At 51.7% G+C, this 13,286-nt stretch overlaps 1 protein-coding gene across 8 annotated transcripts in view; it reads left to right on the forward strand.

The window, feature by feature from the left end:
* The window catches only part of PRKDC (protein kinase, DNA-activated, catalytic subunit), a 153,037-nt gene that overhangs the window by 131,538 nt on the left and 8,213 nt on the right, over nucleotides 1-13,286 (forward strand). For 6 of the 8 annotated variants that reach the window (XM_057532490.1, XM_057532495.1, XM_057532493.1 and 3 more), the window contains exons 70-78: nucleotides 2,088-2,262; nucleotides 3,454-3,647; nucleotides 4,270-4,453; nucleotides 4,879-5,039; nucleotides 6,946-7,157; nucleotides 8,107-8,194; nucleotides 8,282-8,425; nucleotides 11,659-11,863; nucleotides 12,982-13,049. In XM_057532490.1, coding sequence (XP_057388473.1) covers nucleotides 2,088-2,262; nucleotides 3,454-3,647; nucleotides 4,270-4,453; nucleotides 4,879-5,039; nucleotides 6,946-7,157; nucleotides 8,107-8,194; nucleotides 8,282-8,425; nucleotides 11,659-11,863; nucleotides 12,982-13,049 — 1,431 coding nt within the window. The remainder of the gene's footprint in view (nucleotides 1-2,087; nucleotides 2,263-3,453; nucleotides 3,648-4,269; nucleotides 4,454-4,878; nucleotides 5,040-6,945; nucleotides 7,158-8,106; nucleotides 8,195-8,281; nucleotides 8,426-11,658; nucleotides 11,864-12,981; nucleotides 13,050-13,286) is intronic. The other 2 variants (XM_057532492.1, XM_057532498.1) reach the window with 1 other exon arrangement.

Here is a 13,286-nt window from a genome sequence, read left to right on the forward strand (position 1 = left end):
TTGAGATGGGTTTTGTATCAGGAATTTTTATATTTCCAATAACAGCAGCCTAAGTGAATAAAGGAAGTAACTCTGTCAGTTCCCTGCATTCAGTTCTGGAGGAGCTGGCCGTCAGACGCTCTCAGCTACTCCACCGAGGAGGCCCTGCTCCCTCGCCTGGTCTCCCCAGGCTCTCCCCTTGAAGTTGTGGGTGCTCTGGGTGTTTCAGGTCGTGCCCCCTCCCCACTGAGCCTTTCTGGAATCAGGTAGTGTCTTCCCTCACTATTTCCTGCAGAGAAAAAGGAGATGCTTTTTTTCCAGAAGGCCCTGGCCATGTCGCCCTCCACCCCCTTAGCTCTGGGTGCAGCGGGGAGCGGCCGTGGTCCGGGGCACATGGCCGAGGCGGTGCGTGTGGCCTCTCAGCGGGAAGTGGGGGGCGTATCCCAGGAGGGGTGCAGTGGGTGCTCCCCACTTCTGGGGGCAGGGCACGAGGAGAGGGGCCAGGAAGGCTCCATGGAGGGCCTCGGAGGCGTTTGGGGATGGTAGGAGAGGAAGGTACTGAGATATAGTTAAACAAAATCCCAAAGGGAGAAACCGGGAATCGTGGCGGCTGCTGTGGGCGGAGGGCTTGTCTCGTGGTGCTGGGTTGAGGTGGACTGTGGAGCGTGTGGCCCAGAACCAGGGACTGGCGACCAGGAGGCCATCGAGGGCCTTGGACGTGCTGGTGGGATGAGCACTGTGTGAAAGGTACACTCTTCGACGCAGATACAACAAGGCCAGAGACCGCAGGAATGACGGGGGTGACGGGACTTCCGGCCTGAGTGGCTGGAAGGGTCGTAACAAGGACTCACGGGACTGATGTCAGTGTCCTCGAAGCTCAGCAGAGACTTAGACGTAAAAGACGTCCCCACACAGCCAACTAAGTAAAGAACAGAGAAATCGTGCATTAAACCTAAAAACTTCTGTGCCTCGAACGGCACACTCGAGAAAGTGAAGAGACAACCCATATGATGGGAGGAAATATTTGGAAATAATGTATCTGGTAAGGGTCTGCTTATCCAGAATACATAAATAACTCTTTACAACCGAACAACAGAAAGTCCAACAAACCAGCGAGAAAACAGGCAAAGGATCTGAATAGACATTTCTCACAAGAAGACACACAAGTGGCCAGTACGCACATGAAAAGACACTCAGGGGACTTCCCTGGCGGTCCAGTGGTTAGGACTCTGCACTTCCACTGCAGGGGGCACGGGTTCGATCCCTGGTTGGGGAACTAAGATCCCGCAAGCCGTGTCGCATGGCAAAAGAAAGAAAGAAAGGGAGAGAGAGAGAGAAAGAAGGAAAGAAAAGACACTCAGCACCACGAGTCATCAGGAGGATGTAGGTCAGACCAGAGCGAGGTCCCGCTGCACACCCACGGGACGGCTGGAATAGAGGGGCGGCCCTCCGTGCAGGGAGGTGAGCGGTGCATCCACCGTGGAAATCAGTCTGGCAGCTCCTCCAAAAGCCAGAGGGTTACCATTTGACCCAGCAGTTCCCCTCCTCGGTATATACCCAAGAGAAATGAAAGCTTAACGTTCACACAGAAATTTGTATACAGATTCTTTATGTTCATTGAAATTAGAAAAAAGAGCATTATTCAAAATAGCCGAAAGGTGGCAACAACCCGGAAGTTTATCAGTAGATAAATAGATAAATAAACTGTGGTTATCCATGCAGCAGCATGTGACTCAGCCACAGCAAGGACTGGAGTTCTGCTACACACCACCAGACACAGAATCAGAACGCATCTCCTGACTCCCTCGATAGGAAGTGTCCAGAATAGGCAGACCGGGGCAGAAGGCTGTGGTCGCTGGGGGCTGGGGGAGGGGAGCAAACGCCTGTGGATGGAGGGTTTCTTGGCGGACGACAGAGTCCCGGAATCAGACGGCAGCGATGGGCTCCCCACTGCGTGAGTGTCCTGCAGACCCTGGACTGTGTATCTGGCCCGGCGATAAAGCTAAGGTGATGGGTCACTGAAGGCCAGTGAGAAGCTCCTCTTGTACAGTGACTTGACTTCTCATTATCCTGTGTCATCTTTCTGCTTTCTCTCTTCTGCCGTGCAGAATAATTTCTCGCTTGCCTTGAAACTGCTGAAGGAGCTGCACAGAGAGTCAAAGACACGGGAGGACTGGCTCGTGAGGTGGGTGCAGAGCTACTGCCGGCTGAGCCACAGCCGGGCCCGGGCCCAGCGCCGGCCCGAGCAGCTCTGCGCGATGCTGAGGACGGTGTCGCTGCTGGGTACGAGGCTCTTCTCCCCCCACAGTTGGTGTTGTGTCTGCTTGTCTTCTCACAGTGTTCTTTGTGCTGCTTTATCTGACAGTGGGGAATTAAATTTTGTAAAACTTTTATTAAATGTTTATCAAACATGTGGAGCCAAGGTACTGTGTATCTTAGTAATACTACTTTTGGAGCTTTTATTTCTTCATCTGTAGACTAAAGTTGAAGTTTAAAATGTTCTGTTTAAGACTTAGCCAAATTTTGGGTGTAATAGTTTAATTATTTTGAAAACTTTATGTTTACATACAAGAACTGCCTAAAAAAATTAACCACGAAAGCCTTTTTCCTCCTCAGTTCTTCTGTCTGTGATGACGTGGCTTGTGAGGCTGAGGGGGAACCCCGTGTGTGGGTCCCGGGTCTCGTGTGCACATCCCAGGTGCACGGCAGGACTTTTCCCGCGGCCTCCCGCCTGGTCCCGAGCCCGAGTCTTGAGCAGGATGGGGAAGCACTTTCCACGTTGATCCCAGGATCAGAAAATGATCCTATGACTGCGCAACTATTTTTTGTAGGCTTTTCTGGGGGAGCGATGGGGGGAGGAGGTTGAGTTTGCTGCCATTAAGATGACAGTTAGTTCTCGTGATAATAACTGGCTGTCGTTGGTCACAGCCTCGTGAAGTCAGCGTCTCCTGGATGAGCAGGTGGTGTGGGTGCAGGGCTTGCTGGGTGGCGGCCCTTTCTCTTCTCGGCCTCTGCACGCTGTGGGCTTGCCCAGAGCCACACGGCCGGACATAGTATTCGATCTTGGACTGCGGTGGTCTCTGTTGCTTTATCAGCTGCAGGGGACAGCGTCAGTTTAAAAATCTGGGTTACTGATGTACATGCACGAATGCGTTAGAAAGCGCCCTTTCTGCTCTCTGTAACACAAAGAAGTGCTTGGACAAAATGCAGAAGGGTGATGCTTGAGTGAAAGTTTACGTGATGTTTTGATTGTTGCGCTGCGGTGGACTGGTCGCTGCTGACAGAGAACACGTTCCATTAACGTGAGTGAGTTCAGGAGGTTCTCGCACCAGCGGCTGAAGTCAGTTTCTTACACCTTCAAGATTTCTTTTAGTTTCTTAATAGAAAACAACCTTTGAACACTATGAATATCTTCTTTTTAACTTACGTCACTCAGTTCTCAAAAAATCGTGTGTGTGCGTGTGTGTAATCCAGCAGGTGAGAACACGTCAAGCTACTTGAGCAGAAATGTTGCGGCTTCCCGTGACCATAACGTTCTCGTGGGTACAACGTACAGGATCATGGCCGATGCTCTCAGCAGCGAGCCCCCCTGCCTCGCTGGGATCGAGGAGAGCAAGGCCAGGAGCGTCGTGGAGCTCTCGGGATCCAGTTCAGAGGATGCCGAGAAGGTAGTGACGCTGGGAGCCTGAGCTCTTCGCGTCGTGTGTTTGTCTCGACCGCGCAGGCTCCACTACACGAAAGAAACGACAAGTCTCGCTTTGTGTTTTTAAGACATATTTGACAGTTATATGCAGTCAGGTTTCTTATTGGAAAAATGACATACTCCCTGAGTTTCCTGTTTATTTGAACGACACCCTTCTTTTAGTGTTAATAACGAGAAGTCTGTGTTGGATTGATGTGGACGGTTCTCCCATGAATTTTGTTAGTGGAATCTCACCACCAGTCTCCATTCAGACACCCCGCTAGCTTGTGGGAAGAATCAGCTTTTCTGCTTTTTTATGTAGCACCTGCTTTGTTGGCGTTTCTCAGGTGGTTCTGTATGTTCGTGAGTTCCCACGTTCTCCCCACATCACTTGTGTCCCCAGCCTCCAGCCCTTCCTGAGCCCTGCCCTGCGTTGGTTTTCAGGTGCCGAGGTGGCGCGGGGCTGGCGTCTCTTTCCCAGTCCAGGCGGACCTGGCTCTGCCCTCGAGTGGCTTTCTGTTTACCGGTGGCTGACGGGTCCCGGTGGGGGGCAGGGTCTTCAGGAAGCTTGGTCCCGCTCACAGCCTGCTGGGGTCTCTGCCTTCCAGGTTGCGGCAGGCCTGTACCAGAGAGCATTCCAGCACCTTTCCGAGGCCGTGCGGACAGCGGCACAGGAGGAGGCCGGGCGCCCGGCGTGGGGCCAGGAGCCTGCGCGCGGGCTGGTGGCGGCTTGCCTGGCGCTGGTGGAGTTCTGTGACCAGCGGCTCCGCAAGCAGGAGGAGGGCCCCCCCGGTGAGCCCCACGCGTGCCAGCCGGAGACGTAGGGCCTTGCAGGTCCCGTGGTCTCCTGTGTGTTTTTCAATGGCATGTGTTCTGAGAGATGGCTTGTCTGTTTAAGAGGCAGTGACGTGGCCACGCCCCATGGCTGGCGTGGGGCCGGAGTTGGGCGTCTCTGTCCCCTCCCTCCGTCTGCTTCCCTGACGCATGTCTGACCAGCTCCTGCGGCCGCCCCTTGTGTTCCAGCCCAGGAAGCAAACTGCTTCACCCGGTAGCAGAGGTCAGCGTCGGAGAGGAGCTCTTACACGCGGTCCGAGACCGTGTGCTGAGCTGCAGTAGTTGTTAGAAAGGAAGCCTGGGGGAGAGCAGCCGGCGCCGAGTCTGCCACTCGTGTCTGTGTGTGGGTAGTGACCACGTGTCTCCTCTCCTGTCCCCGGTAGTCCTGGACGCTGCAGAGCTGCACACGTATCCAGCCCTCGTGGTGGACAAAATGCTGAAAGCTCTGAAGTTACACTCGAGCGAGGCCCGGCTGAAGTTCCCCAGACTCCTCCAGATTGTCGAGCAGTATCCAGAGGAGACCCTGAGCCTGATGACCAGAGAGGTCGGTGTCTTCCTTCTAGCAAAGGGGACTTGACCGGACTAACGGATGTGCTGTGTGGGGCGCGAGTGTTCATGGCTTTTCCTAACCACCGAGCTTTGCTCCATCCCAACAACACATGTCATTTAAAACCGTGTAAGCGAGTGTTCACATGCACCCACTTTCTTCTGTGGGTGTTGACACGAAGGCCGCGTCTGAACAAGGACCGGGACGGGAGGAGGTGAGTCCCGCGCCCCGGAGCGGGCTGCCCGTCAGGGCTGGGCTGCGTCTGTGCGTCCGGGGGCTTTACGCTCAGGTCGCTGTTCGGCAGCGAGGCAAGGGGGACGTTTCAGGTGCCATCCGCCCACGCTCCACGTCTCGGGAACCCCCAGGGCTCCTGCCCCACGTCCCGCTTGCCCGCTCTCACCCCGTGCCGGCCTCTCCACTGGGGCCGCGGCGGGGAAAAAGGGGAGGGTTATCAGAAAGGCTCCTTAGCGACTTCTGTGGATGTTTAACTGGAAGGCGGGGCCAGGCTTTCAGTCGATGCCGTGATGGTTGAGAAAGGGCGCACGGCAGGTCTGTAGATGGTGCTGGTCGCCTAGCCGCAGTCAGTTCTCTGTGCGCTTGGACGGCTGAGGGTTTTCAGTGGGTCCTACACAGGAGATTAAAGTCAATTCGGTATGAAATGCAGTACACATGCATTTTCCTCAAAGATAAGTAAAGAAATATTTCAGTAAGTTATGGTTTTGTTTTTCCCCCAAATCATACTTGTATACAATAAAAATAACATTTTGAATTTGTGCGGAAATGAACGGAGTGGTGGGTCGATGTTGTCATGACCCTTGAGATGGGCAGCTGGCCTTGCACTCAGGGCCCCCAAGCCTCCTGTGCTTCCTGGCTTTATACCAGCATTCCAAGCACAGCAGAATTTATCTTGAAATAAACACCTGGAAAAGCATTAGAGGAAAACCTGAGCAAAATTTGAAAATGGTCTTGGAGTTAAGAGACAAAAGCCAGGAGCTATAGAGGGAAATAATTTGACGCTTCTATCATTAAAAAAATGCCATATACAAAGTTAAATAAAGAACTGGGAGAAAAATATTTGCAACACATACTGGAGACGGAGAGCAGGCGTCTCCACTGTCCACAAAAAACAGACTCGTAGCAACGGGCGACGCACATGCAGTTAAAGCACATAATGCAGGTAAACGCTGACTGCTTAGCCTCACTAATGATGAGACATGCAAATTAAAATTAGATATCTTTCACTTCTCGGATTGAAAATAGATTTTTTAAATTGTCAGATTGACAGTAGATTTTAAAAATTGATTGCGTCCAGTGTCGAAAAGGATTTTGTAAAGTAGTTGATCTCTACTACACTTTTAGAAGTGGAAATTTGAAAAATCTTCTTGGAGGGAAATTTAGCAAAGTTTTTTACAGTTGTTAACGTTCACGTTAAAAGTAAAAAGGAATTTAGGAACTCATTTAGGAATTTCTCCTATGGGTATATAGCACAAGTACAAAGACATAAACATATAGGGTTGTGCATTGTAGTAGTATCTGGATAGCAAAAATTGCAAATACCCTAAAAGTTCAGTATAGAGCACTTGTGAAATGAAGCGGAATATGGTACAGCTGTTAAAAGGAATGAGGTAGATCTAAGAAAAACCAGCAACAGCAAGTTTCCTCCGATTCCATTCTTCTGAAGAAAGGGTCCACGTGTACACGCCCTGAAAAGGCCCGGAAGAATCGATGGTTCCCAGTGGGTCGGAACCGAGAGGGCTGAGAAGACTTTCTGTCTACACGTCTGTCTGTTTTTATACTGACGGTAGCAAATACAGCTATACTTGGATGTTGGACACGCAATACTTCTGTAAGGGAAGAACGTTGCATGTTTCACTCCTTACTAAGTCCCGGCTCTCTGTTTCAGATGTCTTCCATTCCTTGCTGGCAGTTCATCGGCTGGATCGGCCACATGGTGGCCCTGCTGGACAAGGAGGAGGGGGTCGCCGTCCAGCGCACCGTGGCGGACATCGCCGACCACTACCCGCAGGCCATCGTGTACCCGTTCACAATAAGCAGTGAAAGCTATTCCTTCAGAGACACTTCTGCTGGCCATAAGAGCAAGGACTTTGTGGCCAGGTGACACAAGAAAAATTAGGTCCATCCAACACTGAAAGGTTATCAAAACGTCTGTGGTCAAAGCAGACACAGGGACGCTTATGTGTGTCGTCAGATGAATTAGAGCTGCCGTGGAGGGCAGGAGGCCTAGATATCTGTTTGTTGGGTGCATCTGCCCTGGTGTGTCATTGGCTGTAGAATTTATTTCCTTTTGTAAACACAGTTCATCTTAAAATGTTACTCATGAGACGGTTATGCTAACCATTAGTAATCTGTTGGTTGAGACGGACTAGATGAGATGCTTTTTGGAATCAGTTCCTGAAATTGTTCTGTAATTTAAAATCTCTGGGAAGCACCCCCTTCTTCATTAGGAGTCAGTAAACTGCCCACGTGTCGCCCTTTCTGCTTCTTCAGTTGATTTGTAAGTGAGGACAGTTGCCAGAGCGGCAGCAGTGTTTTACTTCAGAAGGAATACTTGGTAAACCCACGGCATTTTAGTTGCCCTTCTCTGTCAGGAGCTGATTTGCCTCATTATTTAGAGCGTTTTGCTTCCGAGGGACAAGGCTGGGGGGGCACAGCCCTCGTCCCGGCTCGCTGATGGGCCAGCCGTGTGCCCACCCACTCTGTGATGCCCTCCTGTGTCTCAGCAGAGGCAGCTGCAGCGTGATTGGTTCCTTAGAAAGAAAGAAAGGAAAGAGAAATGTTGAAAGTTTGTTGAGAAGGGGGCCTTTTAACTTTAGATTGTGTGCACCAAAATGTTGAGGATTTGCTTTCACCTCATCTCTTGATACAGGACACACTTTGTGCTTCATCTGTTTTGGAGATAATTTTTAAATTGCTCCTTCCCTAGACTATGTAGTTGGTTATGTATTGTTTTATATATAAATATAATTATATATACATAACAATCATAGGCCTTGATCTTTGGAAGATGTTTGATTGAGCACCTAAACCTGGTAATTTTTTGTAGGATTAAAGCTAAGTTAGATCGAGAAGGAGTGGTTCAGGACTTCATTAACGCCCTGGAGCAGCTCTCCAGCCCTGAGATGCTCTTTAAGGTAGCGTTAACCGCTTCCCACACGTAAGACACGGGCTCAGTGCAACCTGCCTGCAGTCCAGCTTGACGTGTCTTTTTTCCGGAACAGGACTGGACGGAGGACATCAAGCTTGAACTAGAAAAGAACCCCGTAAATAAGAAGAACATTGAGAGGATGTATGAGAGAATGTACGCAGCCTTGGGAGACCCACAGGCTCCGGGTGTCGGGAGTTTTCGAAGGAGGTTTATCGAGGTATGGGGTGGGGCGGCAGCCGCTTGGTGATTACAGAGTCACTGTGAAGACGAGGGCTTCTATTTGCTGGTTTGTTAATACTTCTGGTTTTAAAATGTCGTTGAATTTGTAAACTTTCCTTAGATCCTTGTCTTTCTGTGAGATATTGATGGCGTATTTTTAGGTCAGATAGTGGCAAGTGGGGCACAGGTAAAAACCTCAGGGTTTCTATTACATTCTGTTCTTCATGGCCAGATTCTTAGATATGAAGGTTATGTGTAGTTTAATGTTTTTAATTCTCAGAGTGATTTGGGTATCAGACCAGGAAAACGTTTGTATTTGCCGCAGGTTGTAACCATTTGTGAGCACTTAGCTCTGTCCAAGGCTCCGAGAGCTCACAGGGCCGCTCTGGTTTCAAAGTTGCTCCAGACTTGGAAGGGAGAGAATGCACGCGGTGCTCCCCGCCTGCCCCGCCCCCCCCGTCTGGCCACCCCACCCCCCCCCCCCCGGACGGGGGTGGGCCTCCTCCCTCCGCTGCCTAAAGCACCTGTGTGCGTCTCTCCTGCATTTGTCACGCTGAGTTCGTTTTGACAATTTGGTGAAACCGCTTCTGTTCACGAAACCTCAAGAAGCTTTAGAGCGTGCAGGAGCCCGGGAGCTCACCAGTCGCGCGTCTCTGGTGCGGAGGAGCGTCTTGGTCCCTTGCCGGTGTACCAAGTGCTTCAGTGAGACGTAGGTCGCGTGGCCTGCCGCGCGTGCGGTCACAGTGTGCGGCGCCCGAGGGCTCGCTGTATTCCCGCCGCTCCCCAGAGCAGCCCCGTCCCCGCCCCTCCCTGCGCTGCCAGCCCCTGCGGGCTCGCCGGCCCGACCTTCCGTGTGGACGAGTCCCGCGGGGCCCGGCGTCTCTCGCTCGGCGGCGCGCGTGCTGCAGCCCGTGTCGGTGCCCGCCCTCTGCGTGCTGGCGGTTGCTCCGCGGCCTGTGTGTCCCGCGTCCGCCGAGCGGCGCTCCCGTGCAGTAGGCGCGGGGACTCCGGGCGCCGTCCTGAGTCGGACTCGGGGGCGGGCGGGGCTGACTGCGCGCACCTCTGCCCGCGGAGCCCAGCGCAGGCGTCTCTGTCCGGATGCGCGGGCGGGGCGGTTCTGATCTCCAGAGCGAGGACTGGGGGAGTCGTCCCTACTTCGGGGAGTGTCCGTTAGTGGTCTGAATGTGGGAACAGACAGGACTACCTGCTGCCTGATGTGGCCCGGGCTGTGTCTCACGTGACAGTAAACCCTAAACCTCGGCACGTACTGCATTTTATGACACGCGTTCGACCTCGCGTCCTATCCGGTCGGCCTCACAGCACTGCTGCCCAGTGACTGCAGCTCCCCGGCGGGAAACCCACGTCCCGAGAAGGTACTGGAGGGCGGCGGGCCCGCGGCCACAGCAGGAGCCGTCGGCGGGAAGGCGCTTGCGTCCGCCCTGTCCCCAGCTGGGGCCGCACCAGCCGCTGCCGTCACGGCGCAGGAGCAGCCCCGGCGGGCGGCGGGCGGGCAGCAGGGATGGCGGCCTCAACAGGGTTGACGTGTGACATCGGCCGGGGTCTGGGGCGCGCCAGGTCTTGTTCTGAGCCTCGCCGCTGTGCTAAGCCTGCGGCGGGCCGGCCCAGGGCCGACCGAGAGGGCGGCAGAGGGGTCGCCGTGAGTTTCCCGCGGAGGGGGTGGGGGCCTGCCCGTCGGCCCTGCCCTGGAAACCGCAGCCTGGCGGGCTGCGTCCCGGCCAAGCTCAGCCCGCCGCCCAGCAGGGCCGAGCCCCGCAGAAAGCTCCCCGCAGCTGCAGCCGTGGTTTGTCTGGAGCTTGCTTCCTAGTACCTGGGACAGTCCATCCAGAACTTTCTGCTTCGTACCAAATCAGCACATAATTTGCGTCGGTTAATTAAAATATTAATCCACTAAAACAGAACTGCCTCAGGTTTCACTCTAGGGGGCCCTTAGGGGCATTATGCCATTTGGATCAGTGTTGGTGCTGGTTATGCTGGGAAATGCGGACTGATCTTTCCTTGCATTCTAAGAATTGCAGATTGTTTCTATACTTCTAGTCCATTTATAGATCAAGGAAGAACTGTGTTTTATATATGTTAGTTTTCCTGTAATGGATTGTCTAAAACAGAGCTTATATTTCATTTATATCAGGCTCATGATGTGGGGTTAGTTCTACATTTGGGAAAACATTTCTAATTAAAGATGATCAGGTGAACCTTGACAACTATTAGGTCACCGTTAGTAATACTCTTGAGTTTTGTTTTTTGTTTTTTTAATTTTGATATCAGGATTATAATTTAAATAAATATTTGAGTAGAAACTAATACAAAGGATGATTTGATATATTCCAAGATAAGGAACTTCTAATAATAACTGCTTCTAGAAATACAACTTACCCAAATGCTATTTATACTGGTTCTTGATCCAAAATAATGGCTTGAAAGACCCTCACTAGGGGAGAGTGTTTTTTTCTTATGTTTTTCTCTTTGCTCCGAGGAAGAACTTTGAGCTGTTCATTTTTTTAGAATTTATTTATTTATTTATTTTTGGCTGTGTTTGGGTCTTCGTTGCTGCGCGTGGCCTTTCTCTAGTTATGGTGAGTGGGGGCTACTTTTCGTTGCAGTGCACAGGCTTCTCATTGCAGTGGCTTCTCTTGTTGTGGAGCATGGGCTCAGTAGTTGCGGCTTGTGGGCTCTACAGCGCAGGCTCAGTAGTTGTGGTGCACAGGCTTAGTTGCTCTGTGGCATATGGTATCTTCCCGGACCAGGGCTCGAACACGTGTCTCCTGCATTGGCAGGCAGATTCTTAACCACTGCGCCACCAGGGAAGTCCCTGGGCTGTTCATTTCTATTGAATTATGTCCTTTATTTTGTACTTTGTTTCTAATTACTCCCGTTGTCATGATGGTGCAGATCAGCAGCTGTACAACGGACGCAGAGGTTAAAGGATTTTCCCAAGTGTTTAAAGCCCTTATTAAGAATTTATGCCCAGAAGTCACCACTGACTGTCATCCTTTCCATCTTCTCAAAGGGGCACAAAGACAAAAACAAAAGGCAGGCTGCTGTGCTTTAAGACTGTTGAAACATTCAAGGAGAGTGAAACTATCAATTAAAAGCATAGAGAGAAACCAATACAACTTGAGCGCCTGTTTATTATAAAGATTCGTGAGCCTAGAACTTTTTCAGAAGTTCAACTAAACATTAATCTTTAAGGTAAATTATCATTAATTGCAGGCTTTTGGGAAAGAATTTGATACCCACTTTGGGAGAGGAGGCTCTAAGCTCCCTGGCATGAAGCTCCAGGACTTCTGCACCGTCACCAGCTCGCTGCTCGGGAGGATGAGCAGGGGCTCGAAGGCACCGGGGAACCTGAAGGAGCTCTCGCCCTGGATGAGCAGCTTCAGGGCCGAATTCCTGAGGGATGCGCTCGAGGTTCCTGGTGAGTTAATAACCTCGGGGGCGGCGGAGGCAGCAGGGTGCTTTGAGGAGAGTCGTGCCAGAGCGGGGACTTCTGATTCTAAGATGGTGAAATCGGGATCTTGACGGTTTTCTTTTTTTAAAAAGAATTTTGAATTCCACCTACTTTTCATCATTAGGAAAATCTGTAATTACTATGAATAGTACGCTTACTAAATGTCTAGTGATATTCCCGGTGAAGACAAGTGCTCAGACGTCCACCTACTAATAACGGTAGCTGGTCTTGTCCTCTGAACCTACCCACGCATTGCCCCTGAATAACTTTTCTTCAGAAATAAAATAACAGGCAACCTCAGAGATGCTGCGGGTTCAGTTCCAGACCACCGCAGCAGAACAAATTAAAGCAGGTGGTTTCCCAGTGCGCATAAAAGTTATGTCTACAGTATACTGTAGTCCGTTAACGTGCAGTAGCATCGTGTCTTCAAAGCAATGTACGTACCTGAATTAAAAAACACTTTATTGCTAGAAAATGCTAACCGTCTCCTGACAACTCAGGGTTGCCGCAGACTTTCCATTTGTAAGAACCGCAGCATCTGAGAAGCGCAGTAAAACGCGGTGTGCCTGCACGCTGCTTTGTGGGGTGTGCGCTGGTCCCGCCTGAAGCGGCGACATGATGCCACACGCCGTGCCGGCAGGAGGGACGCTCGTGGCACCGAGGACCCGCCCTGTCTTCACCGTGGGATTTGCCAGACCAAGTGTTTCACTGTGGTCGCTCAGGTCCTTATTCCAGTGGGGAGAAAGGGATTCGGAGAAACACTTTCCTTTGTTATTATTAACAGCTGCGCATCACATACCATGCGTTTCAAGAAAACCACCGAAAACGGAGCCTCCTGACATGCAGCTTGACTCTGCTGGCAACAGCACGGGTGCTCGCCCGAGGCGCTGCCGTCCCTGTTCGCCTTGGTCTGCGCCACCCGAATGGGAAGCGTGTCCGCTAGCCTGTCAAGCCGAGAAACGGCAGCGTTTGAAATAATGCGTCCAGTGAAAACTTTGCGTTAAAGCTTCTCTCCTGTTAGACCAGGGGGTGTGCTTTACGTGCAGGGTGCAGCCTCTGAGTCAGGCTTCTGTGGTTTGTCCCAGGTCAGTACGACGGCAGAGGGAAGCCGGTGCCCGAGTACCACGCCCGCATCGCCGGCTTCGACGAGCGGGTAGGTGCTGGGCGTCAGCCAGCTCCTCAGGTTCGAGGAGAGACGGTTCACTCCCCATGCTGGTCTCAAGAGCACGGGGTTCTCTGAGGGTTGTGTTGCAGGTTTTCTGATGGGAATTTACTGATCTTAATATAATGTTTCCAGTCTTTCAACATCAGTCATGTTTAAGGACCTAGTAAACTCGAAAAATAAACTGTGTGTGTGTGTGTGTGTGTGTGTGTGTGTGTCTGTTTCAAA

The sequence above is a fragment of the Balaenoptera acutorostrata genome, chromosome 17 (assembly GCF_949987535.1).
Source record: "Balaenoptera acutorostrata chromosome 17, mBalAcu1.1, whole genome shotgun sequence".
NCBI lineage: Eukaryota > Metazoa > Chordata > Mammalia > Artiodactyla > Balaenopteridae > Balaenoptera > Balaenoptera acutorostrata.